Here is a 27830-nt window from a genome sequence, read left to right as displayed (position 1 = left end):
GGAACCTTAGCATTTGTGTTGGGAAATTCTCAAGCTACTGTAGAACTGTTTCCTCTGGAGGGCCACCTGACATCACATATCTTTTGGGTTTTTCAGGGTGACTTGGGTTGGATGACCAGAGGTACCATGGTGGGACCATTTCAAGAAGCAGCATTTGCCTTGCCCATAAGTGGGCTGGATAAGCCTGTGTTTACAGACCCTCCAGTTAAGACAAAATTTGGATATCATATTATTATGGTTGAAGGGAGAAAATAAAATTGTATGGAAGACTGACAGTGTTTTATACAATTCTGTTTATTTCTTTTTAAAAAAATTTTTTTTTGATGTTTTTATTTATTTCTGAGACAGAGAGAGACAGAGCATGAGCAGGGGAGGGGCAGAGAGAGAGGGAGACACAGAATCTGAAACGGGCTCCAGGCTCTGAGTCATTGGCACAGAGCCTGACGCGGGGCTCGAACTCACGAGCTGTGAGATAATGACCTGAGCTGAAGTCGGACGCCCAATCGACTAAGCCACCCAGGTGCCCCTGTTTATTTCTTTAAAAGGTGTTGAATAATCCTTGTATTTTATGAACTCTGTCATTGTGGGTTTGTCGGCACAAGATGAGGTGGGGAAAAGTTAGTGTGCACACTATAGTGGGTATTCAGTCAGCTGTTCTCAAAGATAAGTCAAGCAAGGGCACTCAGCTGGCTCAGTCGGTAGAGCATGCAACTCTTGATCTTGGGATTGTGAGTTTGAGCCCCACATTGGGTGTAAAGTTTACTTAATTAAAAAAAGAGAGAAGTCAAGCAGACTCCTTTTAACCTTCAGTCTCTTTTCCCTCAGAGCTACTGTCTGTGATTCTCAGTATACCCCATAAGTTAATTTAAAAATCATCTCTAGGAGAGCCAAATACCTAGTTCACACTATTCACACATTGAGTTGGACATCAAATAGTTGTATTAGCATATGAAAATCCTAAAATAAGCAATAGACAACACTTGTTTTGTAAGTTAGCCAACTTTGATCTGCCAGGACAGTTATTAGCTCCAATGTCTTAATATAATATGCTGTACATAAAGGCCATTCAACATGAACTTTTTTTTGTGAACTCTTCTTTTTAAATAAACATTTATTGCAGGCAAAAAGGCACTCAGTTCTTCTACCAGTGGTTTGTACTAGACTAAGCAGCCGATGTTTTATGTATCTGAATTTTTTATTTCACATTCCCATATTTATAACATACAAAAATGTATAAAGAATTATAAATACTGTACTGCTTCAAAAATAAAACTTTGCCAAAATAACCACATGATTCTTAACAGTGATTCTTTTAATACACTGTGTTCTTGCTCAGCTGCATTTGACATAGAAGTTTCTTATTTTAGAGGAGTTTCTGGGCATCCTCAGCAGGTTAGTCCTCCAGGAGATTTTCCCCACTGAGCAGACTAACGGATGGTACGTAGTGATAATGACACCATTCCTTTGCTGAATCCGATTGAGGTTTCTGGTACGTTCATTCTTACTAGGACCGTGAAAGGTTTTCACTCTCATTCCTGGAGTCCACTTAACAAATTCTTTTATCCACGTGCTAATGAGATTGGTTGGCATGATCAGCAGCACATGATTCACAAGTGTGGCATCAAACATACCAGAAAGGAAAGCGATGATCTGCACAGTCTTCCCTAATCCCATATCATCTGCCAAGATGCCACCTTTTCTTCCATCCCTATATAGGCTATAGAGGAAAGCTATACCTTCCTTCTGGTGCTCAAATAGTTGGTTGTGGAGCTCTCGATAGAGCAGCAGGCCAGAGTTGCACACATCTGTGAATTCATCATCTCCGTGTTCTGCCAACTCCTCCAAGGCTTCCTGTATTTTTTGGATTCTGCTCATCACCTTTTCATTGGGAAAAATGTCCTTTGCCAAATTGAAAAGTTTAAATGCTTCTTCCAGATCTCCATTCTTAGTTGCTTCTTTGGCCTCTTTCACGTATCTGTAAAAAAAAAAATATATATATATATATATATATATATATATATACATAGATATATATATATATATATATATACATAGATATATAGATAGATATAGAGAGAGAGAGAGAGAGAAGATTAGAAAAGAAGGAAACAGATTGAACATTCAATCTGAGAACATGTTAGAATCCATTTTGGAAACTAAACTGCAGTTGGGTTTTTAATATCCTCAATTCAGGATGGGAAAGATTAGCACAGAAGATGCCAATGAAAGCTGGCATCACTTAAGACACATACCCACCAGACACTGCCAGCAACACCTTCAGACATTATTTGTGAGAAATGTATGTGCAAAGGTTATTGGTTCCATAGTATTTTTTTAAAATGTCACCCATAAGAAGTATGGAGTGATATTTTCTTGTAAAACCAACCAACCAGGGGTGCCTGGGTGGCTCAGTCAGTTGAGCATCCGACTTCTGCTCAGGTCGTGATCTCATCACCTGTGTGTTCGAACCCTGCATTGGGCTCTGTGCAGACAGCTCAGAGCCTGGAGCCCGCTTCAGATTCTGCATCTCCATCTCTCTCTGCTGCCCCTCCCCCACTCGCACTGTCTCTGTGTCTCTCAAAAATAAACAAACATTAAAAAATTAAAAAAAAAAAACAACCAAACCAACCAACCTATATCGTGGGAGCATGGAAACAGGAAAGATACCTGGGCACTTCTCAAACCTTATTTTTCTGTACCTCTGATACATTTGACACTAATGATCACTCCCTCCTTAAAATTTCTTCCTTCCACTGCATTCCTATAGATTCTTCCTGGTTTCCTTCCTGATCAGTGGCCATTTCTTCTGTGTCTTTCTTGGGATCCTATTCTTCTTTCCATAGGGCTCAGTCCTGGGCCCTCTTCTCATTCCTTTTACTCTCTCCTCTGGCTTTCCCAGAGCTTCCACCTCCACCTATGTGCTCATGAAACCACTCTCTCCATTCCAGGGCTTGCCCCCAAACTCCAGTCTAGACTCGCATTCCAAATGCCTTCTGCACATCTCCACTTGAAAAAAAATCTCACAGGCAACTCAAATTCAACTAATTCCAAATTAAACTTGTTATTTCCCCCTCTAAAAACATGTTTCTCCATTCATGTGATAGTAAATGACACTACTATCAACTTAGCCATACAAGCTAGAAATCTGAAGATCATCCTTGACTCCAATTCACATGAGTCATCCTTGACCTCCACCCTCTTTTAATCACCCTCTCCCCTAGCTGGACAATCCCCAAGCCCTACTAACTTTATTTCCCAAGTATAACCTATGTCTCCATCTGCACTACCACTACTGTGGTTTAAGTCACCATCACCTCTGGCCCAGGTAATGGCAACTTCCTACTCACTGGTCTCCTTACATCCACTCTTGGCCCCTCCAATACATTCTCTACATAGCAGCCAGTGATACTGCCTAAAACATAAAAGAAAAAAAATGTAAAAGAAATCAGGTCATTCCTCTGCTTAATATTCTCCAGTGGTTTACAGTCAATTGATTTAGAAAGGAGGCCAAAACAATTCACTGAGGAAAGAATAGTCTTTTCAACTGAATATCATATGCAAAAGAATAAAATTGATCCCCTACCTCACACCATACACAAAAATTAATTAAAAATGGGTCACAGACATAAATATAAGAACTAAAAACTCTTAGAAGAAAATATAGGTATAAATCTTCGTAACCTTGGATTTGGCAGTGGTTTCTTAGATATGATGCCAAACACACAAGCAACCAAAGGAAAAAGAAATTGGACTTCACCAAATGAAAAACTTATGTTTCCAAGGATACTACCAAGAAAGTGAAAAGACAACCCAAACAATGGGAGAAAATATTTGTAAATCATGTATCTGATAAAGGATTTGTACTTAGAATATATAAAGAAATCTTGTAACTCAATAATTAAAAGACAACACAATTTAAAAATGGAAAAAGGATCTGAATAGAGATTTCTCCAAAGAAGATCTATAGCTAGTAAGCACAGGAAATAATGCTCAACATCATTAGTCATCAGGGAAATGCAAACCAAAACCACAATGAGATACCACTTTATGCCCATTAGGATGACTAGAATCAAAAAGCAAGAAAATACCAAGTGTTGGCAACAATGTGGAAAAATTGGAACTCTCATAACACTGTTGGTGGGAATGTAAAATGGTGCAGCCGCTTTGGAAATAATTTGTCAGTTCCTCAAAAAAGTTACACATGGGTGTGGCTGGGTGGCTCAGCCGGTTGAGCATCCCACCTCAGCTCAGGTCATGATCTCACAATTTGTGAGTTCAAGCCCCACGCTGGGCTGCTTCTGTCAGTGCAGAGCCCGCATCTTTGGATCCTCTGTCCCCTCTCTCTCTGCCCCTCCCCACCCCCTCAAAAAAAAAACCCAAACATTAAAAAAAAGTTACACATGGGATTACCATGTGATCCAAGAATTCTACAATCAGGTACAGACTCAAGAGAAATGAAAACATCTGTCCACAGAAAATCTTGTACATGAATGTGCGTAGCAGTATTATTCATACGCCAAAAGGGGAAATAACACAGATATCCACCAACTGAATGGATAAAAATGCGGTATATTGGGGCACCTGGGTGGCTCTGTCAGTTAAGGGTCCAACTTTGGCTCAGGTCATGATCTCTCAGTTTGTGAGTTCGAGCCCTGCATCAGGCTCCGTGCTGACAGCTCAGAGCCTGGAGCCTGCTTCAGGTTCTGTGTCTTATTCTCTCTCTGTCCCTCCCCTGCTCACACTCTGCCTCTCTCTCTCATTCTCTAAAAAATAAACATTAAAATTTTTTTTAATGTGGTATAGCCATATGATGGAATATTATGCAGCCATAAAAAAGGAATAAAATACTGATTCGTGCTACAACATGAATGAACCTTGAAAATGTTTTGCTACATGAGTAAGCCAGTCACAAAAGAGCACGTTTTATTATTCCATTCATATGAAATGTCCAGAATAGGCAAATTCACAGAGGAAAAAGTAGATTGGTGGTTGCCAGGGACTGGGGGGGGGGGGGGGCGGGGCTGGGGAATTCTGGGACTTGGTGGTGGTAACAGCTAAAGGGCAAGGAATTTCTTTTGGGGGTGATGAATGTACAACTCTGTGAATATACTAAAAATTATTAAACTGTATAGTTTACATGGCTGAAATGTATGTATGGTATGTGAACTATACCTCAATAAAGCTATTAACAATAACAGAAAATTCTTCAGTGGCTTCCTGTGGCCTATATAATAGAGTTTAAGTTCCTTAGCCTGGCATTCCAAGCCCTCCTGATATAGCCCGGAACTGCTGAACCTCTCTGCCTTAACTCCTACCACTTCCTGCCTCAAACATCTTATTTTAACCCCTTATGCCCATCATGCTACTTGGTGTCATCTAAGCTTACACCACCCTCCTCTTCCTGGAATGCACTCTCCTTTCATCAAACGAAACTCACAGAACTCATTCTTTAAGACAGTAACTCTCAATGTTATGCATAATCTTCTGGAGGGCTTGTTAAAACACAGAATGCTAGACCCCAACACCAAACTATCTGATTCTATAGTCAGGCCCAAGAATTTGTATTTCTATAAAGTTCCCAGGTGATACTAATGCTTGTGGTCCAGAGACCATACTTTAGGAGCTGCTTTGAGGTATACACCAGGCCTCACCTGCGGTTCCCCTAGGCTGCCTTCTATCCCTACCCTATCCCAGAGCTGGATCAACTGTTCCACCTCAGGACTCCCCCATGTGCTCATCTCTTATCAGTGCACTTAACACATTGTATTAAAATCATTACAAAACAATCTAGCTGTATTACAAATGTATGAAACAAACTCACTGAAAGGGTAGAGACAAAAGGTGCTGACCTAATAACCTAGGAAATGAGGGAAGTCTGTACGACTAAAAACAAAAGAAACAATATAAGTATTGTACTCTAGTGGATAAAGTTGTTTTTGGCGTATGGGCTAACAATTCTGTCGCTACAATGCATGTATAATAAAATTGAAGAGTTAGGTAAATGCGGTGCCTCAGTGGCTCAGTCGGTTAAGCATCTGACTTTGGCTCAGGTCATGATTTCATGGTTCATGAGTTCAAGCCCCGTGTCGGGATCTGTGCTGACAGCTCGGAGCCTGGAGCCTGCTTCAGATTCTCTCTCTCTCTCTCTCTCTCTCTCTCTCAAAAATAAATAAACATTATTTCTTTTTCTTTTTTTTTTATTTTTTATTTTATTTTTGAGACAGAGAGAGACAGAGCATGAACGGGGGAGGGTCAGAGAGAGAGGGAGACACAGAATCTGAAACAGGCTCCAGGCTCTGAGCAGACGGCACAGAGCCTGACGCGGGGCTCGAACTCACGGACTGCGAGATCGTGACCTGAGCCGAAGTCGGACGCTTAACCGACTGAGCCACCCAGGCGCCCCCATTATTTATTTTTCAAAAAAAAATTTTTTTTGAAGAATTAAGTAAATGAATGGTGGATAGTGGGAGCCACGTTTCTTACCTGTTCGAATGGAGAAGCAAGAGGAGACGGTGGTAATGCATGTGGTAATGGATTAGAGTTGGAGACATCAATATAAACCCATTTTTAACACAGATACAGGTGGTTATACATAGAATATTTACAGTTGTGTGTATACACATGGAGTATTATACACCCATATTTCCTTGCTTGGTCAGGTGAGAGGGCCTAGAAGCAAGAAAATCCCAGTAGCAAAAAGCTCACCTAGCACCCAGATCTTGGTTTCTAATACGATTCTCCAATAAAAGGAACCTGGGCTCCTTGGAAAAATGGCTGATTCTAGGACTGTGGCAGGAACTGTGTAAGATGAGCCTGGAGGAACCTGTAGTGTCAGAAAATAAGGAAGTGCTCAGACAACCCCCCACAATGATGGGAGTATGCCAAAAAGACACAGGAGCCAAATGAAAGAGCTCTCAATGGTCACAGCTGGAACAATTTGAGCAACAAAGTAAAATTGGATTAGAACCCAATGTATAAAATAAATACCTATGAGTCCATACTGATATAAATGAGTGAACAAATATAGGAGAGGAGACAAATCTCCCATGCAGGAGAAAATCAAATAATTTATGTAGATACTCTGCCCTCAAGGAAATGGAGCATAACTCCCTCTACCTAAATATGGAGTGCATATACTAACATCCTCCCAAAAAGTACAGTGTGGAAAGGTATGGGGGAGGGGAGAAGCGCAAGTAACTTTAAAGAGGAGAATCCTGGCAAACAGTACCTCAGCCAGGTGATTACAGTCAACATTAACAATGATATATCACATTAACATATGTACCCTTGATACAATTTGATGATAAGGGCACTTTACCTCTCTAGTCTTCCCCCCAAAACCAAAACCTCCAATCTAAACACCAGAAACAATGAAAGATCCCAATTGAGAGAACATTTTACAAAACACCTAAGCAATACTCCTCAAAACTGTCAAAGTTATCAAAAACAAAGGAAGTCTAAGAAAATGTCACAGGCAAGAGTAACCTAAAGAGACAGATGACAAAATGTAATGTGATGTCCTAGACAGGATGCAAGAACAGAAAAAGGACCTTATGTAAAAACGAAGGAAATCTAGGGGTGCCTGAGTGGCTCAGTCAGTTAGGTATCCAACTCTTAATTTTGGCTCAGGTCATGAGCTCATGGTTTGTGAGATGGATCCCCATGTCAGGCTCTGCATGGACAGTGTGGAGCCTACTTGGGATTCTTTCTCTCTCTCTGCCCCTCCTCTGCTTGTGCTCTCTCTCAGTCTCTTTCAGAATGAAGAAATGAACTTTAAAAAAAAAGATGAAGAGCAGGAAAGGAGGAAGAAAAGAGCTTGCTTGCTGTAAAACTCTGCTAGTTCTACTGTGGCAGGTCAGCTGCCCACCTCCCCAAACTCTACTGAGCTGTAGAATTAAGTTATATTCCCTCTTACTCTGGTCTTGAACGTGAGGGCATAGTGATGACCACTGGATCCCTCCACCTTAGTGCCAGCCCCTGAACTCATTCTCCACTTTCTCTTTCCTCACAACCCTCCCCACCCTCAGGGTGCCTTCACCTGGGTAACTGGTCTTCTGGCTTGGTCTATGTCCCAGAGCTTGAAGGAGAAAATATGTCATTTTCTATTACTATTAGATCGTTTCCAAATCCCTAAACTGGTAACCTGTCCAGTATCCTAAACCCCTGTGAACCCTGGTCTTCTAACTACAGCCAGGCCTCCTCTCCAGGAAGTAAAGTGCTGCCTGTGAACCCTAGCTCTGGGTTACACTCCCCAGAATCATACACCTTTTTTTTTTAACAAAATGTTTATTTTTGAGAGAGAGAGAGAGCACAAGCAGGGAAGGGGCAGAGAGAGAAGGGGACAGAGGATCCTAAGCAGGCTCTGCACTGACAGCAGTGAGCTCGATGTGGGGCTCAAACTCACAAACCATGAGATCATAACCTGAACTGAAGGTGGATGCTCAACCAAGCCACCCAGGCATCGTAATACACCAACCTTTTAAATGGCAACTGTCTGCTTAGACTTTTTTTTTTTTTTTTTTGTCTTTTTAAAATCTTTTTAATGTTTACTTATTTTTGAAGGTGAGAGAGAGACAGAGTGTGAGTAGGGGAGGGGCAGAGAGAGAGACACAGAATCTGAAGCAGGCCCCAGGCTGAGCTGTCAGCACAGAGCCCGACGCAGGGCTCGAACTCACAAACTGCGAGATCATGACCTGAGCTGAAGTCGGACGCTCAACCGACTGAGCCACCCAGGTACCCCTGTCTGCTTAGACTTCTTACCACCAGTCTAAGACTCATATTGCTGGGTCCTACCCATCCTCTGGAACTCCCACATTTGTCAACCTTCTACCTGAACCACAACTGGAATTTATAGTATTCCTTGCTCACCACCACTTTCTGATTGGGTTGAACCCCTATCAGGCAAGCTGCTTTGCAGTCTGCTCCACCTGAGTTAGCAGGTCTCATACTGCATCTCAGCTCCTTCCCTCTACCCAGTCTGCTCCACCAATGAAGTTGGGCCTTCTTTCCTTATAACGGAGTTAAGAGAAAAAAATGAAATCTGCCTATTATAGCACTATCCTGGATATCTGGTTACTTACAAGACCACAATGTTTTCTGTAATACAGTTTGATTTAGCCACTCAACCTCTAATCACTTCCATTTTCCAGGGCTGGAAAAGAAAAAAAAATGTCATTTTTACTACTAATGCAATCATGTGTCCATCTGAAACACATAGGATCCCTAATGATCTAGAGAATGTAACACTTCATGGGTCCAAATGTTTTCTCCAAAATTGCTACCCTATTCTTCTTGGGCATGGCTGGGGAAAAGCCAGGCCTGCTTGGCAGCCAAGAAGATAAGGGAAGAGTAACCAGTTCAGGAGAAAGAACCTCCTCCCAAGCAGAACAAGGAGGAAAACAGTGCTAAGTATGGGAGAAGGTCAGATTTATTTTCATTTACCAATTTATTTTTTTTCAGTTTATTTATTTATTTTGAGAGAGAGGGAGGGGCAGAGAGAGGAGGCACAGAATCCCAGGCAGGCTCAGCACTGCCAGAGTGGAGCCTGATGCAGGGCTTGAGCTCAAGAACCTTGGGCTCAAGAACTGTGAAATCATGACCTGAGCCAACGTCAAGAGTCGGAGGCTTAACGGACTGAGCCACCCAGGCACCCCTCATTTACCAATTTAATAACTATTTAAAAGGCACTTACATGTGAGGCTCTGATGTTAAAGAACTATTCAGATGCAAAATTGTCAACCCAGAAGAGAGATTTTAATTCCATAGCAAGGGACTATAAAACAAAAATTTTTGTATTTTAATGATTGTACCTGAAATTTCATGTGTAGAACATGATTCCCTATAAGGATCATTTTATTTGTTTTTTAAATGTTTTATTTTTGAGAGTGCAGGCGGGGAAGGGGCAGAGAGAGAGGGACAGAGGATCCTAAGCAGGCTCTGTGCTAACAGCAGGGACCCTGCCTGATGCGGGCTTAGCTCTAGAACTCAAGGAACATGAGATCATGACCTGAACCGAAGTGAGACACTCAACCGAGTCACCCAGGTGCCCTCCACTTTAAGAATCATTTTAAAGGACTTATAGAAAAATTATAGAGATAAACACTAGGTTCTGGAGGGGTCCTTTGGAACATTCCCTATAATATTCTTCTGGAATGTGATGGGATATGGAACTAAATGCAAAGACCCAGACCCAATAAAACTTTGTTTCACACACAAAGAAACCAGAGTTGCTCTTTGTTTTCTAACCTAGTCACCAGGCTCTGGGCTTCTGGGAGAGGTGCAGGAGCATGGTCCTGCTAACCTCACTGCGTGTGAGTAGTTACTACTATCCTTCCCAAAAGATCTCAGTTCCCCTATCCTGATCCAACTCCCTGATAAGGAGCTCTCTGACATACCTCTACATATCCAGTCCCCTTGGCAATGTGCATGCGGATGCATCAGGCACAACTGGTAAATCTTTTCGATTGTCAACCAGCATCAATAAAACATGTGATTCTGATTAAAAAAAAAAAAAAAAAAACAACTACAGGTGGCCTTAATGCCAGTACTGGAAACCGATCCATTAAAGCCTGAGTCACGGAAAAACTAGCCTGAAAAGATGGCCACCTATTGGCCTGACTTCCAGGGATGATCATGTTAACCAAAGTAGAAAACAATGTATCACAATCACTTATAAATATTAACTTAATGTTATTAAACAGCAACCTCTGGGATAAATTAGAGGAGAATGTGGTTCGCATTTCAGTCACACAGCAAGTATTACTGATTATTTGATAATTAGCTTTTCCCTGATTAGCCCCATTAATGAGATGGACAGTTAAGGGGAAAAAAAAACCAACCAACCCTACATCGCTTTACTCTTAACAGCCAGAAACTGGAAACAACTCAAGTGTCCGACTTGGGTTAACAATCTGTGGTATATTCATACAATGGAATACTACTCAATAACAGAAAAGAATGAACTACTATATGTATGAATTCATACATGTAAGAAACTCAACATTATGCTGAGCTACAGAAGCCAGGCCTAAAAGCAGCAGTGAGATTCAGCTCACACGAAGTTTTAGAACAAGCAAAACGAATCTGTAGTGGAAAACATCAGAGCAGTGGTTGCCTCTTTAGGTGGAAGGTGAGAGTGGGGACAGCCTCGGAAGGGGCCTAAGGGAACTTTCTGGGGTGACAATAATATTCTACACCTTGACAGGGGTTTGGGTTACACAAATGGATGCATTTGTGAAAACTCACCAAATGGACATGTAAGATTTGTGATTTCTTTGTATGTAAATTTTACTTCAACAAAAGAAAAAAAAAGTGAAAATATTAAAGCCTAGTTAATGGTATGTATGCTGCGGTAGGAGGAAGTATCCTGATCTCTGCAATCTACTTTAAAATGCATCCAAAACGTAAGATGGATTGGTAGAATAGGTATGTGATGGAGTAAGTGTAGTAAAATGTTAATAATTGAATCTGGGTGGTGGGTCAAAAAAAAAAAACAGGAAATAACTGCTTTGCCCATAGATTACTACCCATAGATTACCTCAGTTCAAAGGCACACATAACCCGGAGTCATAACACACTGAAGTCAGGCTTCTTAACCAAGCACTCAAATGCAACTGGTTTCACCAACAGCACCAATAAACTCCATATTACCAAATCCAGTGGCCACTTCTTGGTCTTTATCTTTCTTGACCTTTCTGTTGCATTTAAAACCACTGACCACTGGGGTGCCTGGGTGGTTCAGTCTGTTAAGCATCCGATTCTTGGTTTCAGCTCAGGTCATGATCTTGTGGTTCGTGAATTCAAACCCCGAGTCAGGCTATGCACTGCCCGTGTGGAGCTGTAATAATCACCCAATGTTTCCAGGTCCTCCACTGGTGAAATTATAACCACTATGTTTGCAGACATCTGACTAACGAAATAAGCTAAGAGATCTTCAGTTGTGCATCACATAGGAATTAAGCACTCACTATGTGTCAAGCACTGTGCTAAACACTGGAGATACAGTGGAGAGCAAGCCAGGTCTCTGCCTTTGTGCAGCCTGTAACAGGGACTGACATTTATCAACGAATCACATAAATAACTAGTTACAAACTGTAACAACGGCATGAAGGCTATCAAAGCATACATCAGGGAAATCTGGGGATGAGCAGCAGTGGGTCTCAAACCTCACAGAATTCTATCTTAATTTTTGAGGTTTGGTCCTTGCTGAATACACCCAATGTGTAGTGGTCACAAAGCAAAGACCTGTGGGGACAAGGCAAGTAACTGCAATGAGTGAAAATGCTGTGTGAAAAGTAACACTGGGGCACATGTGCCCTATTTAAAGGGGGCAGGCTGCTACTGGTCTCCAGATGCTAGTTACAGTTGCAGGAATAAAAGCCCAGGATTGCCAAGATCTTCTGACTATTGAAGATCAGTTGGAAACTCTGATTTTTATGGGAATTTCTCCTGATTTTTAAATGGTAACTAATGGGGCATCTGGGTGGTTCAGTCCAACTCTTGGTTTCAGCTCAGGTTTGATCTCACGGTTCGTGGGATCAAGCCCCCGCTTTGGGCTCTGAGCTGGCAGTGTGGAGCCTGCTGGGGATTCTCTCTCTTTGTCCTTCCCCTACTCGTTCTCTCTCTCTCTTGAAATAAATAAACATTTAAATGGTAACTAATGCAGAAGTTTTTTTTTCTTTTTTTTAACGTTTATTTATTTTTGAGACAGAGAGAGACAGAGCATGAACGAGGGAGAGGGAGAGAGAGAGGGAGACACAGAATCGGAAGCAGGCTCCAGGCTCTGAGCCATCAGCCCAGAGCCCGACGCGGGGCTGGAACTCACAGACTGCTAGATCGTGACCTGAGCTGAAGTCGAACGCTTAACCAACTGAGCCACCCAGGCACCCCAATGCAGAAGTTTTTAAAATACTAGTAAGAACAAACAAAACTTACCTGTGAACATGGCTCATGGGCTGCCAATCTGTGACCTATAGTTTATCTGAGCTAGAAAAAGCACCACTGGGTTTGGCTGAATCCCCTCTCCAAATGTTTTCTCCTAAAAAAATGGTAGGCCTGTAGTTCTCTGGACAGGAACCTAGTCAAGGTTTGGTTTGGGGCTTAACACTGTCCCTCTATGTCCTCTGTTTCACCTGTAAGTCCAATCACTTACAACAGTGTAAGGCTTTCTATAGTACTCATTATCTGTGTCACTGGCTTTGGACTCCACAGCTAAGAACTATCTGGACCAAACCATATGGCCCAAAAGAGATCCAAGGTTCTTAGTGCTCTTCCAGGTCCTTTATACCCTGTCGCAAAGAGATTACAAGCAGGCAGGAAGAGGAAGCCCTAGTTTAAAGTGGGTAAAGGCAGGTAGGGATCTAGTCCCCCTCCTTTGTAACTTCAACCTGAAAATTTTGGTTAAACCGGGCAAACGTTCCTCTGCCAGAATAAACAGGAAGACAGCATCCTCTTACATGTTAACAACATGCCCTCAGAAAGCAGCTGAACTTGCTGGCTAATTACTCTGGAAAAGACAGCTAATTAATAATTATGTCAAAACCAAAATTACCTTTTTTTTCTGGCATAGCAGATGTGCGTTGGCACCCAGATGGGTCATACCAGCCAAAGCGCCTCAGCAGGAAATAGTTTCATCACTTGGGAGAGTATTTGGTGGCCAATATCCTGACTGGCCCTTTGGAATGAAGTCTAACTAAAAATGAAAAATTCTCCAGGAACAATATTAAGTTCTCTTAGAATAGCTATAGACTTTTAGTACTTCCAGCCCGTAATCTGCCAGCCCAAGGTTATCTCGTTAGCCACTGCATTGTAGTGCAAAACTCTGGGGCTTCAAGCAAGTACTTATTCCGGGATTGGGACAAACCTGGGGTTGTTTGGAAAGAAGTTCCGAACCCTCAAGTTTGCCTTCAATTCACCTTCAGACCACCTTAGTGGGGAAGTGGACAAGACCTTCCATTAAGATGAAAATAAAAATCTAAAAACCATTGGGGCGCCTGGGTGGCTCAGTTGGTTAAGCATCCGACTTTTGCTCAGGTCATGATCTCACAGCTCATGGGTTCAAGCCCCGGGGTCGGGCTCTGTGCTGACAGCTCAGAGCCTGGAGCCTGCTTCGGATTCTGTGTCTCCATCTCTCTTCCCCCTCCCACTCATGTTCTGTCTATAAATAAATAAATAAATGAATGAATAAACCATTTAAAAAATTTTCTAAAAAAATCTAAAAACCATTACCTAGGTGATGGTTGCAATAATAATTCATTAAACTGAATACCTGTTTTATACATTTTCATATATATATATATATATATATATATATATATATATATATATCAGAACAAAAGTTGTAAAAGAATGTTACTTGCCTAAATACAATTCAAAAAAATTTTTTGAATTTAAAAAATTCTTTTAACGTTTATTAAGTGGGGGAGGGACAGAGAGAGAGAGGGAGACACAGAATCCGAAGCAGGTTCCAGCCTCCATCCAAGCTGTCAGCACAGAGCCCAACATGGGGTTTGAACTCGTGAGCCTCAAGATCATGACCTGAGCCAAAGTCGGATGCTTAACCGACTGAACCTCCCAGCTGCCCCTACGATGCAATTTTGAATACTGATCTTGTATCTTGCAACTTTGGTGAACTCTTTTATTAGCTCTTATAGTTTTTTGTGGATTCATTAGGACTTTCTACATAAAACACCATTTTATCTGCAAATACAGATAGTTTTATTTCCTTCTTTCCAATTTCCATGCCTTTTAGTTCTTTTTCTTGCCTATTTGCCATGGCTAGAACCTGTATTATAATGTTGAATTATAATATTGAACAGAAGTGGCGACAGCAGACACCATTATCATGTTCCTAATAAAAGATGGAAAGCTTTCGGTCTTTCACCATTAAGTATAATGTTAGCTTTGAGTTTCTGTAGACACCTTTGATTAGACTGAGGAAGTTACCTTGGATTCCTAGTTTGTTGAGCTTGTATAATTAAAGGGTGCTAGATTTCTCAAAGGCTTTTTCTGCACATATTGAGAAGAACATATGGCTTTGTCCTTTGGCTCTGGATAAGATTGATAGGTCCACTTTGAAGTAGAGATGTCAGGGAAGCAGTTGGATACATGAGCCTAGAGTTCAGAAGAGGTCAGGACTACAGACAAAAATGTAAAAATTTTCAGCATAAAAATGTGATTTAAAGCCAAGAACCTAAGGGCACCTGGGTGGCTCAGTCAGTTAAGCGTCTGACTCTCGATCTCATCAGCTCAGGTCATGAGTTCAAGCCCCATGTTGGGCTCCACGCTGGGCATGGAGCCTACTTAAAAAAAAATAAAGCCAATGGGGTGCCTGGGTGGCTCAGTTGGTTAAGTGTCTGACTTCAGCTCGGGTCATGATCTCGTGGTTCATGAGTTCAAGCCCTGCATAGGGCTCTGTGGTGACAGCTCACAGCCTGGAGCCTGCTTCAGATTCTGTGTCTCCCTATCTCTTTATCCCTCCCCCACTCACACTCTCTCTCTCTCAAAAATAAATAAACGTTAAAAAAATTAAAAAAAAAAAAAAGCCAAGAGCCCAGAAAAGATTGTCAAAGGATGAAGTATAATTTTAAAAAAAGATAAAATGGGGCACCTGGATAGCTCAGCCAATTAAGCATCTGACTCTTGATTTTCGCTCAGGTCATGATATCATGGTTCGTGAGATCGAGCCCCACATCTCAGGCTCTGTGCTGACAGCATGGAGCTTGCTTGGGATTCTTTCTCTCCCTCTCTCTGCCCCTCCCCTGCCCATGCACACGTGCGCCCTCTCAAAATAAACACTAAAACAAAACAAAAACCATGTCAAAAAAACCAACAGTGCAACATTGAGAACATTTACAGAATTCCAGCTAACAAATACAAAACCCCTCCCCCACTCACACTGTCTCAAAAATAAACAAACATTAAAAAAATAAAAAATAAAAAGCAAACTAATTTGTGGCATGGAAAGAGAAAGCAGTGATAGCTACCTTGTGAGAAAGCAGAGCAAGAATGGGTCTCTGACACCAAGCAACCCTTTGGGAAATTAACTTGGAACTGGCAACTAAGGTTCTAAAGGAGTTGATAAATGAGAACACTAAGGATTTATACCGATTTATACATATTATAGCACATGCATTCAATTCTGCTTTGAAATTACATCTTTTTCACTAAGTTCAATGCTTAATGAACCAACTTCATTCAGAGTAAAATAACTGCAAATTAAAACCAAAATGAGGTCTTGCTTTTTACCTATCAGATTGGCAAAGTTCAAAACATTTAACATATTGTTGGTGAGGGTATGAAGAAACAGGTATCCATTAATGGTAGAAATGTACATTTCTACCTCTATCGTACATTATACGATGTACATTATAACCTCTATTGAGAAAATTTGGCAATACCTATCAATATTATAGATACAGGGGCGCCTGGGTGGCTGTCGGTTGAGCATCTGACTCTTGATTTCAGCTCAGGTCATGATCTCACAGTTTATGAGTTTGAGTGCCACATTGAGCCCCACACTGACCGTGCAGAGGCTGCTTAAGATTCTCTCCCAAAAAAAAAAAAAAAAAAGAAAAATTACAAATATACCCTTGCACCCAGCAGTTCCATTTCTAGGAATTTATCCCATAGATATAATACATGTGTAAAAGGTACAAGGATATTATTCATCACAGTGTCAGTTGGAAATAAACGGACTATCCATCAATAAATGATGGTATATCCATTCAATAAAATATCATACAGCTGTGTTAAAATTAAAAACTGGTGCAGAACAGCATATATAACATACTATCATTTGGGTAAGAACATAGATATACAAACATATACTTGTGTTTGTACATATATACTGTCCTTGGAAATGGTAATCCAGAACTGGGGGCAGGGCAGGTAAGAGACTTTATTTCATACCCTTAGATCAGGGGGTCTTAATCTGTTCTGTGCCATGGAGCCCTTTGGCAGTTTGCCCAAGCCTATGGATCCCTTCTAAGTTGCTTGTATTTTTTTTTAAGTTTATTTATTTTGAGAGAGAATCCCAAGCAGGCTCCATGCTGTCAGCACAGAGCCTGACACAGGGCTCAATTTCACAAACTGAGATCATGATCGAGCCAAGATCAAGAGTCGGACCGGACCGTTTAACCAACTGAGCCACCTAGGCGCCCCTACCTGTAGTTTTTTAAATTGTTTTATATACAATATGTAGATTTAAATTATATATATTTCATATTTTCTTGAGTTCTGTGTGCTGTTCTAATTATTGAACCTGAAGGTGCAGTCATAGGAATCCTCAATTTGTAGCCAATTTGGATAGAAGTGTGGATAACATGGGGACCCAATACTAGCAATTGTCAACCGAGGTGAGGGCAGTTTTATGGGAGTGAGCCCTTGAACGTGTGGAGTCTGACTGGAACTCCAGGTAGTGTCAGAACTGACTTGAATTGTAGGACACTCCATGGATATCTGCCAAGAACTGGAGGACTGGTGTGGAAAACCTCCGCACATCTGGGGTCAGAAGTGTTGTCAGTAAAAACATCTCAGTATATTCAGTGAAGCAGAGACAGTTTATTATGGTAACTTTTCACCAAGTAACACATGGTTTAAAAAACTCCATTTCACTCCCTACTGTGTGATCTTGGGCAGGTCACAGCCCCATTGAGCCTTAGTTTCCTCAACTAAAATAAAGTAAATGCCACCCTCAACCTCAAAGGATTATGGTAAGGATTAAACAAGGAACCTATGCAGAATACCCAATATAGAGCAGGTACTTCATAAAAGCTAGTTCCACTTCTTAAGTGCAGAGTTCTGTATTGTACTTTGTTTCTAAGAAGCAACTGAACTCCTTTTCAGTCTACCACCCAAAGATCCGCTATGCTGACCTGTATCAGAATGCAGTGGGAGGTGAGTGAAGAATGGCTAAGTTGTTGACAAAGTGACTCCGGGGTCAGGAGCCAGTGATAAAGAAGCCTGGCACCAGGTACCTTATCCCAGCCTTCTGCTGGAGTGAGCTGAGGACACAAAATAGCATGTTAATAAGCAGGTCACAGATTCAGAATTCCAATAAGCTCCTGCTTAAACTAATGTGCTTCCATATGCATTTGCCAGTGTCATCTCAGTGAAAGAAAGCAAATGGAGAAGAAAACACTGAGAAAAGTGACTTTATTTTCTTACCTGAAGTGCGATATACAGAAGTGGTCATTTCCAGAATGAAATGAAGAATAATTTCACAAAAACATTTCTAGAAATCACATAGTTCTATTAAGTTGACAGAGCATGCCACCACACTGAGCGTGGAGCCTGTTTAAGATTCTCTCTCTCCCTCTGCCCTCTCATGGACTCATGCCCTCACTCGCTGTCTAAAAAAAAAGTTTATAGAGCATGCCTAAAAGAAAAATATAAGCCTATTCAAGTAAAGAAATATTAACCTAGTGTTCAGAATATATGTACAGGGGAGGGGGACAGGAAGGAATAGGGAGTAAATGCAGAATTTACAAAATAGTTAAAACCAAAACCTTGCTTTTTGAGATCTCTCACCTTAAGCCTAAATGCTTCATGCTCCCAAAGAATCCAGTTACAGGAACGAATTCATACTCAGTGTCTCATTTTAACAATAAACAGGTTATAGTCTTAAGGTTTATTAAGCTGCTTATACAAACTTAAAGTCATGAGCATGACTTCAGGATCGGCACTTTTTATGTCAAGTGCTTTAACGAAGCAGTTTAAGGCCTCCTGTATTTTCCCACACTCTTTCAGTTCTTTTCCACGAATTACAAGGGTCTCATAGTCATTCACAGCCTCCATTGCCTCATCCTGGGGAGAATCAACCAACTGTCTGCCAGACAAAGAGGTCTGTCCTGGGTTTCCAGGAGAGGTCTCTTGAGCCAAAGCATGAGGCTCAGGTGTCATTAACTTATTTTCTGAAGGCAGCGTTTTGCCAGGAGGGTCTTCTGTACACTCTGAGACTTCACCACTGCTTTCCTCGGCTCCTTCCTCCAGGTAATCTTCAGCAACCTCTGCTTCACTGCTGTTGTCAAGTCTTTCCTCCATATCCTCCACGTGGTCTAAAACCACATTAACAAGAGACCTCCTAGAAGCCAGGGATCTTCTAGAGGTTACAGACTTATTTATACTATCAGCCATTTTCAGTGAAAAGAACATTCCTGGCGGACTGATGTCACTTTTGGGAGTGGAAGCATCAAACTGTTTTACAGATAACAACTGAAAGGGAGGTGTGTTGAATGGATCTGTGCTTGAAGTATCTTTAAAAGTATCATCTTCATCTTCACCATCTGAAACGATCCTTCTAGCTTTCCTTCTGACTTTCACATTAACTATTACTTCTTCTGGCTCGTTTGTCTCAGAAAGATCCATACTAAGATGGGCTTTGCCATGCTCGACCTCTGCTTCAGAATTAGCTGCAGCACCGCACAGGCTATTTTCATTCTCAACATGCTGCAAAGACTGCCTGGAAAGATCTTGTCCGTTGTCTGCAGCAGAGTCTTCCAAGAAAAGATTGAAATCACATGCATACTGTGATGAGGACGCTGAAGGTTCCTCTTCCAACTTGGCCTCACTGCCTTGAGCATCCTGTAGTGCACCGTGGGATGCTGACACGTCATCATCAGCTATTTGAATTACAGATGTGCTTGACTCTGTATTTTGATTTGCGCTGGTCATGGGACTCATGGGCCAGGGACTGCAGTGAAGTAAAATCTCATTGTCCTTCAGTTGATCTAGATGTGGCCCAAGATCAGCTCTGACCAATTTGTTAAGTGAATAATTAAAATTTCCCAGAGGGTCCTCTTGCAATGTCTCTTTCTGTATAGCCATTCCCATGGGGTCAGTACAAATTTCATCCACACTTCCACACCACTTGGGCAAAGTAGCCACAGAGTCAGCATCAAATGTGCTTTCGCATGGGTGACTACCATCTTGTAAGACGGTAACGTTCATCTTTACATTGGAGAGATCTTGATTCCCATGCTCTTCAGGCAGATCATCAATGATTATACTTGCCATTTGGGAACTGATTTCTTCTTCCTGGGTTAGAAGTGGTGAAGGCCAAGGCTGCGGTTTCCTTGATTCAGGGCATTTCTTCTTTGTTTGAGAAGGAAATATAGGTTCTCGCTGCCAGATCCCCTCATTTCCAGTCCTTTGTCTTTCCACTAAAAGCTCTGTATTTTGAGATTCTAATTCAACAAGGAATTGAGCTTTCTGAACCCTTTGTTGAATATAGTGAGATTCTTCGATCACATCAAGCTCTTCTTTAACAGACAGATCATGTGTGTACATCAAATCATGGTCTGAGATTCCAGCTATCCCCAAAGAGTGCAGGTAGGCAATGTGTTCATCTAGTTTCTTATCAGATCTTCTCTGAGCAGCGTGCAAAGACTGAAGCTGCAGCTGGGTTGCAGAGTTCTGAAAATCCTCAATTGTAAAGAGCTCTCTCAATTCTTGTTTAGTAAAATATCGGAAAGGGTTCTTCTTATCGCCAGTAGTTTGTCTTATTAAGGAGTCCTTGAAAACCTGTCTTCTGTAGATTTTTTCCTCTACAGTCCCACAAGTGATCAGCCTATAAACTACAACATTTTCTTTTTGTCCAATTCGGTAAACTCTATCCACAGCTTGGGCATCAGTTGCAGGATTCCAGCTAGGGTCAAAAATGACCACTCTAGTTGCTGCAGTTAATGTTAAGCCAACACCACCTATTTGAGTGGTAAGCAGAAAAACAGAGTAATCTTTATTTTGCTGGAATAAGTTAATTCTTTTTTCTCGTTCCACAAGATGAGTAATTGTTCCATCGATTCGCAAAATCTTAAAGTGCCGATTTTTTAAGAGGCATTCGATGATGTTTAGAATTTGTCTTGACTGAGAAAACACCAGAGTCTGATGCCCTTCATCTCGCAATCTCTCAAGCAGCTCTATTAGAAATAGCATTTTTCCAGATTCTGCCATCAGTGTATCATCAGTTATTTGATCAATCTGGTCCACATCTGAGGAATCTTCCCCTTCATTTTCACCTGGAACAGAGAATTTCACAGACCCTAAATTCAACAAAAGACAAGCCCGTGCAGATAGCAGCCTAGGATGATCACACAGCTTCTTTAAGACACCTAGCTCAGCCAAAGGTGAGCGTGTCTCCATCAACAACTCCTTGATATGGTCTAGAGACACAAATTTCCTGTATATTTCTTCTTGTAAAGGCACAAGACGTATCCAAATAATAAAATCGTTTTTCCTGGAAAGGGAAGGCATTTCACAAATGGCATCAACATCTAGATTCTTTTCGCAAAGTCTGACCTCTGGGTTGCTTAACTTTTTCTTTTGTACCTCCTCTTTCGTCCTCCTGAGGAAATAGGGTTTTATGATTGTCATTAAGTTTTCAGATATTTTAAATCCCAAGGCTTTTTCCCCTTGGGTAGCATCCTTCTCTCTTGCTCTAGTAATAGGATTTTCATACTCCATTTTAAAAGTTTTTAATGTTCCTAGCAGGGACCCTTGACAAGCAAAATCAAACAGGGACCATAGTTCTTGTAAATTATTCTGGATTGGGGTTCCTGTGAGGAGGATGCGATTACGGGTAGGGATAGCCCGAGCACATATTGCTGACTTAGTAGATGAGCTTTTTATTTTATGTGCTTCATCAAGGATGACATAGTCCCACACAAACTCTTGGCCGTTCAAGCTTGAAAGCTGTTGCCAATTATTGATTAACATTTGGTACGTAGTGATAATGACACCATTCCTTTGCTGAATCCGATTGAGGTTTCTGGTACGTTCATTCTTACTAGGACCGTGAAAGGTTTTCACTCTCATTCCTGGAGTCCACTTAACAAATTCTTTTATCCACGTGCTAATGAGATTGGTTGGCATGATCAGCAGCACATGATTCACAAGTGTGGCATCAAACATACCAGAAAGGAAAGCGATGATCTGCACAGTCTTCCCTAATCCCATATCATCTGCCAAGATGCCACCTTTTCTTCCATCCCTATATAGGCTATAGAGGAAAGCTATACCTTCCTTCTGGTGCTCAAATAGTTGGTTGTGGAGCTCTCGATAGAGCAGCAGGCCAGAGTTGCACACATCTGTGAATTCATCATCTCCGTGTTCTGCCAACTCCTCCAAGGCTTCCTGTATTTTTTGGATTCTGCTCATCACCTTTTCATTGGGAAAAATGTCCTTTGCCAAATTGAAAAGTTTAAATGCTTCTTCCAGATCTCCATTCTTAGTTGCTTCTTTGGCCTCTTTCACGTATCTGTAAAAAAATATATATATATATATATATATATATATATATATATATATATACATAGATATATATATATATATATATACATAGATATATAGATAGATATAGAGAGAGAGAGAGAGAGAAGATTAGAAAAGAAGGAAACAGATTGAACATTCAATCTGAGAACATGTTAGAATCCATTTTGGAAACTAAACTGCAGTTGGGTTTTTAATATCCTCAATTCAGGATGGGAAAGATTAGCACAGAAGATGCCAATGAAAGCTGGCATCACTTAAGACACATACCCACCAGACACTGCCAGCAACACCTTCAGACATTATTTGTGAGAAATGTATGTGCAAAGGTTATTGGTTCCATAGTATTTTTTTAAAATGTCACCCATAAGAAGTATGGAGTGATATTTTCTTGTAAAACCAACCAACCAGGGGTGCCTGGGTGGCTCAGTCAGTTGAGCATCCGACTTCTGCTCAGGTCGTGATCTCATCACCTGTGTGTTCGAACCCTGCATTGGGCTCTGTGCAGACAGCTCAGAGCCTGGAGCCCGCTTCAGATTCTGCATCTCCATCTCTCTCTGCTGCCCCTCCCCCACTCGCACTGTCTCTGTGTCTCTCAAAAATAAACAAACATTAAAAAATTAAAAAAAAAAAACAACCAAACCAACCAACCTATATCGTGGGAGCATGGAAACAGGAAAGATACCTGGGCACTTCTCAAACCTTATTTTTCTGTACCTCTGATACATTTGACACTAATGATCACTCCCTCCTTAAAATTTCTTCCTTCCACTGCATTCCTATAGATTCTTCCTGGTTTCCTTCCTGATCAGTGGCCATTTCTTCTGTGTCTTTCTTGGGATCCTATTCTTCTTTCCATAGGGCTCAGTCCTGGGCCCTCTTCTCATTCCTTTTACTCTCTCCTCTGGCTTTCCCAGAGCTTCCACCTCCACCTATGTGCTCATGAAACCACTCTCTCCATTCCAGGGCTTGCCCCCAAACTCCAGTCTAGACTCGCATTCCAAATGCCTTCTGCACATCTCCACTTGAAAAAAAATCTCACAGGCAACTCAAATTCAACTAATTCCAAATTAAACTTGTTATTTCCCCCTCTAAAAACATGTTTCTCCATTCATGTGATAGTAAATGACACTACTATCAACTTAGCCATACAAGCTAGAAATCTGAAGATCATCCTTGACTCCAATTCACATGAGTCATCCTTGACCTCCACCCTCTTTTAATCACCCTCTCCCCTAGCTGGACAATCCCCAAGCCCTACTAACTTTATTTCCCAAGTATAACCTATGTCTCCATCTGCACTACCACTACTGTGGTTTAAGTCACCATCACCTCTGGCCCAGGTAATGGCAACTTCCTACTCACTGGTCTCCTTACATCCACTCTTGGCCCCTCCAATACATTCTCTACATAGCAGCCAGTGATACTGCCTAAAACATAAAAGAAAAAAAATGTAAAAGAAATCAGGTCATTCCTCTGCTTAATATTCTCCAGTGGTTTACAGTCAATTGATTTAGAAAGGAGGCCAAAACAATTCACTGAGGAAAGAATAGTCTTTTCAACTGAATATCATATGCAAAAGAATAAAATTGATCCCCTACCTCACACCATACACAAAAATTAATTAAAAATGGGTCACAGACATAAATATAAGAACTAAAAACTCTTAGAAGAAAATATAGGTATAAATCTTCGTAACCTTGGATTTGGCAGTGGTTTCTTAGATATGATGCCAAACACACAAGCAACCAAAGGAAAAAGAAATTGGACTTCACCAAATGAAAAACTTATGTTTCCAAGGATACTACCAAGAAAGTGAAAAGACAACCCAAACAATGGGAGAAAATATTTGTAAATCATGTATCTGATAAAGGATTTGTACTTAGAATATATAAAGAAATCTTGTAACTCAATAATTAAAAGACAACACAATTTAAAAATGGAAAAAGGATCTGAATAGAGATTTCTCCAAAGAAGATCTATAGCTAGTAAGCACAGGAAATAATGCTCAACATCATTAGTCATCAGGGAAATGCAAACCAAAACCACAATGAGATACCACTTTATGCCCATTAGGATGACTAGAATCAAAAAGCAAGAAAATACCAAGTGTTGGCAACAATGTGGAAAAATTGGAACTCTCATAACACTGTTGGTGGGAATGTAAAATGGTGCAGCCGCTTTGGAAATAATTTGTCAGTTCCTCAAAAAAGTTACACATGGGTGTGGCTGGGTGGCTCAGCCGGTTGAGCATCCCACCTCAGCTCAGGTCATGATCTCACAATTTGTGAGTTCAAGCCCCACGCTGGGCTGCTTCTGTCAGTGCAGAGCCCGCATCTTTGGATCCTCTGTCCCCTCTCTCTCTGCCCCTCCCCACCCCCTCAAAAAAAAAACCCAAACATTAAAAAAAAGTTACACATGGGATTACCATGTGATCCAAGAATTCTACAATCAGGTACAGACTCAAGAGAAATGAAAACATCTGTCCACAGAAAATCTTGTACATGAATGTGCGTAGCAGTATTATTCATACGCCAAAAGGGGAAATAACACAGATATCCACCAACTGAATGGATAAAAATGCGGTATATTGGGGCACCTGGGTGGCTCTGTCAGTTAAGGGTCCAACTTTGGCTCAGGTCATGATCTCTCAGTTTGTGAGTTCGAGCCCTGCATCAGGCTCCGTGCTGACAGCTCAGAGCCTGGAGCCTGCTTCAGGTTCTGTGTCTTATTCTCTCTCTGTCCCTCCCCTGCTCACACTCTGCCTCTCTCTCTCATTCTCTAAAAAATAAACATTAAAATTTTTTTTAATGTGGTATAGCCATATGATGGAATATTATGCAGCCATAAAAAAGGAATAAAATACTGATTCGTGCTACAACATGAATGAACCTTGAAAATGTTTTGCTACATGAGTAAGCCAGTCACAAAAGAGCACGTTTTATTATTCCATTCATATGAAATGTCCAGAATAGGCAAATTCACAGAGGAAAAAGTAGATTGGTGGTTGCCAGGGACTGGGGGGGGGGGGGGGGGGGCGGGGCTGGGGAATTCTGGGACTTGGTGGTGGTAACAGCTAAAGGGCAAGGAATTTCTTTTGGGGGTGATGAATGTACAACTCTGTGAATATACTAAAAATTATTAAACTGTATAGTTTACATGGCTGAAATGTATGTATGGTATGTGAACTATACCTCAATAAAGCTATTAACAATAACAGAAAATTCTTCAGTGGCTTCCTGTGGCCTATATAATAGAGTTTAAGTTCCTTAGCCTGGCATTCCAAGCCCTCCTGATATAGCCCGGAACTGCTGAACCTCTCTGCCTTAACTCCTACCACTTCCTGCCTCAAACATCTTATTTTAACCCCTTATGCCCATCATGCTACTTGGTGTCATCTAAGCTTACACCACCCTCCTCTTCCTGGAATGCACTCTCCTTTCATCAAACGAAACTCACAGAACTCATTCTTTAAGACAGTAACTCTCAATGTTATGCATAATCTTCTGGAGGGCTTGTTAAAACACAGAATGCTAGACCCCAACACCAAACTATCTGATTCTATAGTCAGGCCCAAGAATTTGTATTTCTATAAAGTTCCCAGGTGATACTAATGCTTGTGGTCCAGAGACCATACTTTAGGAGCTGCTTTGAGGTATACACCAGGCCTCACCTGCGGTTCCCCTAGGCTGCCTTCTATCCCTACCCTATCCCAGAGCTGGATCAACTGTTCCACCTCAGGACTCCCCCATGTGCTCATCTCTTATCAGTGCACTTAACACATTGTATTAAAATCATTACAAAACAATCTAGCTGTATTACAAATGTATGAAACAAACTCACTGAAAGGGTAGAGACAAAAGGTGCTGACCTAATAACCTAGGAAATGAGGGAAGTCTGTACGACTAAAAACAAAAGAAACAATATAAGTATTGTACTCTAGTGGATAAAGTTGTTTTTGGCGTATGGGCTAACAATTCTGTCGCTACAATGCATGTATAATAAAATTGAAGAGTTAGGTAAATGCGGTGCCTCAGTGGCTCAGTCGGTTAAGCATCTGACTTTGGCTCAGGTCATGATTTCATGGTTCATGAGTTCAAGCCCCGTGTCGGGATCTGTGCTGACAGCTCGGAGCCTGGAGCCTGCTTCAGATTCTCTCTCTCTCTCTCTCTCTCTCAAAAATAAATAAACATTATTTCTTTTTCTTTTTTTTTTATTTTTTATTTTATTTTTGAGACAGAGAGAGACAGAGCATGAACGGGGGAGGGTCAGAGAGAGAGGGAGACACAGAATCTGAAACAGGCTCCAGGCTCTGAGCAGACGGCACAGAGCCTGACGCGGGGCTCGAACTCACGGACTGCGAGATCGTGACCTGAGCCGAAGTCGGACGCTTAACCGACTGAGCCACCCAGGCGCCCCCATTATTTATTTTTCAAAAAAAAATTTTTTTTGAAGAATTAAGTAAATGAATGGTGGATAGTGGGAGCCACGTTTCTTACCTGTTCGAATGGAGAAGCAAGAGGAGACGGTGGTAATGCATGTGGTAATGGATTAGAGTTGGAGACATCAATATAAACCCATTTTTAACACAGATACAGGTGGTTATACATAGAATATTTACAGTTGTGTGTATACACATGGAGTATTATACACCCATATTTCCTTGCTTGGTCAGGTGAGAGGGCCTAGAAGCAAGAAAATCCCAGTAGCAAAAAGCTCACCTAGCACCCAGATCTTGGTTTCTAATACGATTCTCCAATAAAAGGAACCTGGGCTCCTTGGAAAAATGGCTGATTCTAGGACTGTGGCAGGAACTGTGTAAGATGAGCCTGGAGGAACCTGTAGTGTCAGAAAATAAGGAAGTGCTCAGACAACCCCCCACAATGATGGGAGTATGCCAAAAAGACACAGGAGCCAAATGAAAGAGCTCTCAATGGTCACAGCTGGAACAATTTGAGCAACAAAGTAAAATTGGATTAGAACCCAATGTATAAAATAAATACCTATGAGTCCATACTGATATAAATGAGTGAACAAATATAGGAGAGGAGACAAATCTCCCATGCAGGAGAAAATCAAATAATTTATGTAGATACTCTGCCCTCAAGGAAATGGAGCATAACTCCCTCTACCTAAATATGGAGTGCATATACTAACATCCTCCCAAAAAGTACAGTGTGGAAAGGTATGGGGGAGGGGAGAAGCGCAAGTAACTTTAAAGAGGAGAATCCTGGCAAACAGTACCTCAGCCAGGTGATTACAGTCAACATTAACAATGATATATCACATTAACATATGTACCCTTGATACAATTTGATGATAAGGGCACTTTACCTCTCTAGTCTTCCCCCCAAAACCAAAACCTCCAATCTAAACACCAGAAACAATGAAAGATCCCAATTGAGAGAACATTTTACAAAACACCTAAGCAATACTCCTCAAAACTGTCAAAGTTATCAAAAACAAAGGAAGTCTAAGAAAATGTCACAGGCAAGAGTAACCTAAAGAGACAGATGACAAAATGTAATGTGATGTCCTAGACAGGATGCAAGAACAGAAAAAGGACC

General features: G+C 41.2%; 2 protein-coding genes across 3 annotated transcripts in view; one reads left to right on the top strand and one right to left on the bottom strand.

Annotated features, from left to right (window-relative positions):
* The window catches only part of PIN4 (peptidylprolyl cis/trans isomerase, NIMA-interacting 4), an 80140-nt gene that overhangs the window by 10417 nt on the left and 41893 nt on the right, over positions 1-27830 (top strand). Inside the window, exon 4 of one of the 2 annotated variants that reach the window (XM_081793450.1) lies at positions 97-783. The exons of the other annotated variant lie outside the window; for it this stretch is intronic. Coding sequence (XP_081649576.1) covers positions 97-255 — 159 coding nt within the window. The 3' untranslated portion in view covers positions 256-783. Of the gene's footprint in view, positions 1-96; positions 784-27830 lie in introns of those variants that run through there. 2 annotated transcript variants of the gene reach the window in all.
* The window catches only part of ERCC6L (ERCC excision repair 6 like, spindle assembly checkpoint helicase), a 33432-nt gene continuing 21985 nt past the window's right edge, over positions 16384-27830 (bottom strand). The window contains exon 2 of the mRNA XM_081793449.1: positions 16384-22252. Within this exon, the coding sequence (XP_081649575.1) occupies positions 18622-22252 (3631 nt within the window). The 3' untranslated portion in view covers positions 16384-18621. The remainder of the gene's footprint in view (positions 22253-27830) is intronic.

Source organism: Panthera onca, chromosome X, assembly GCF_046562875.1.
Source record: "Panthera onca isolate mPanOnc1 chromosome X, mPanOnc1 haplotype 2, whole genome shotgun sequence".
NCBI classification, from domain to species: domain Eukaryota; kingdom Metazoa; phylum Chordata; class Mammalia; order Carnivora; family Felidae; genus Panthera; species Panthera onca.
The sequence above is the reverse complement of the archived record's forward strand: the minus strand, read 5'-3'. Positions and strand labels throughout refer to the sequence as shown.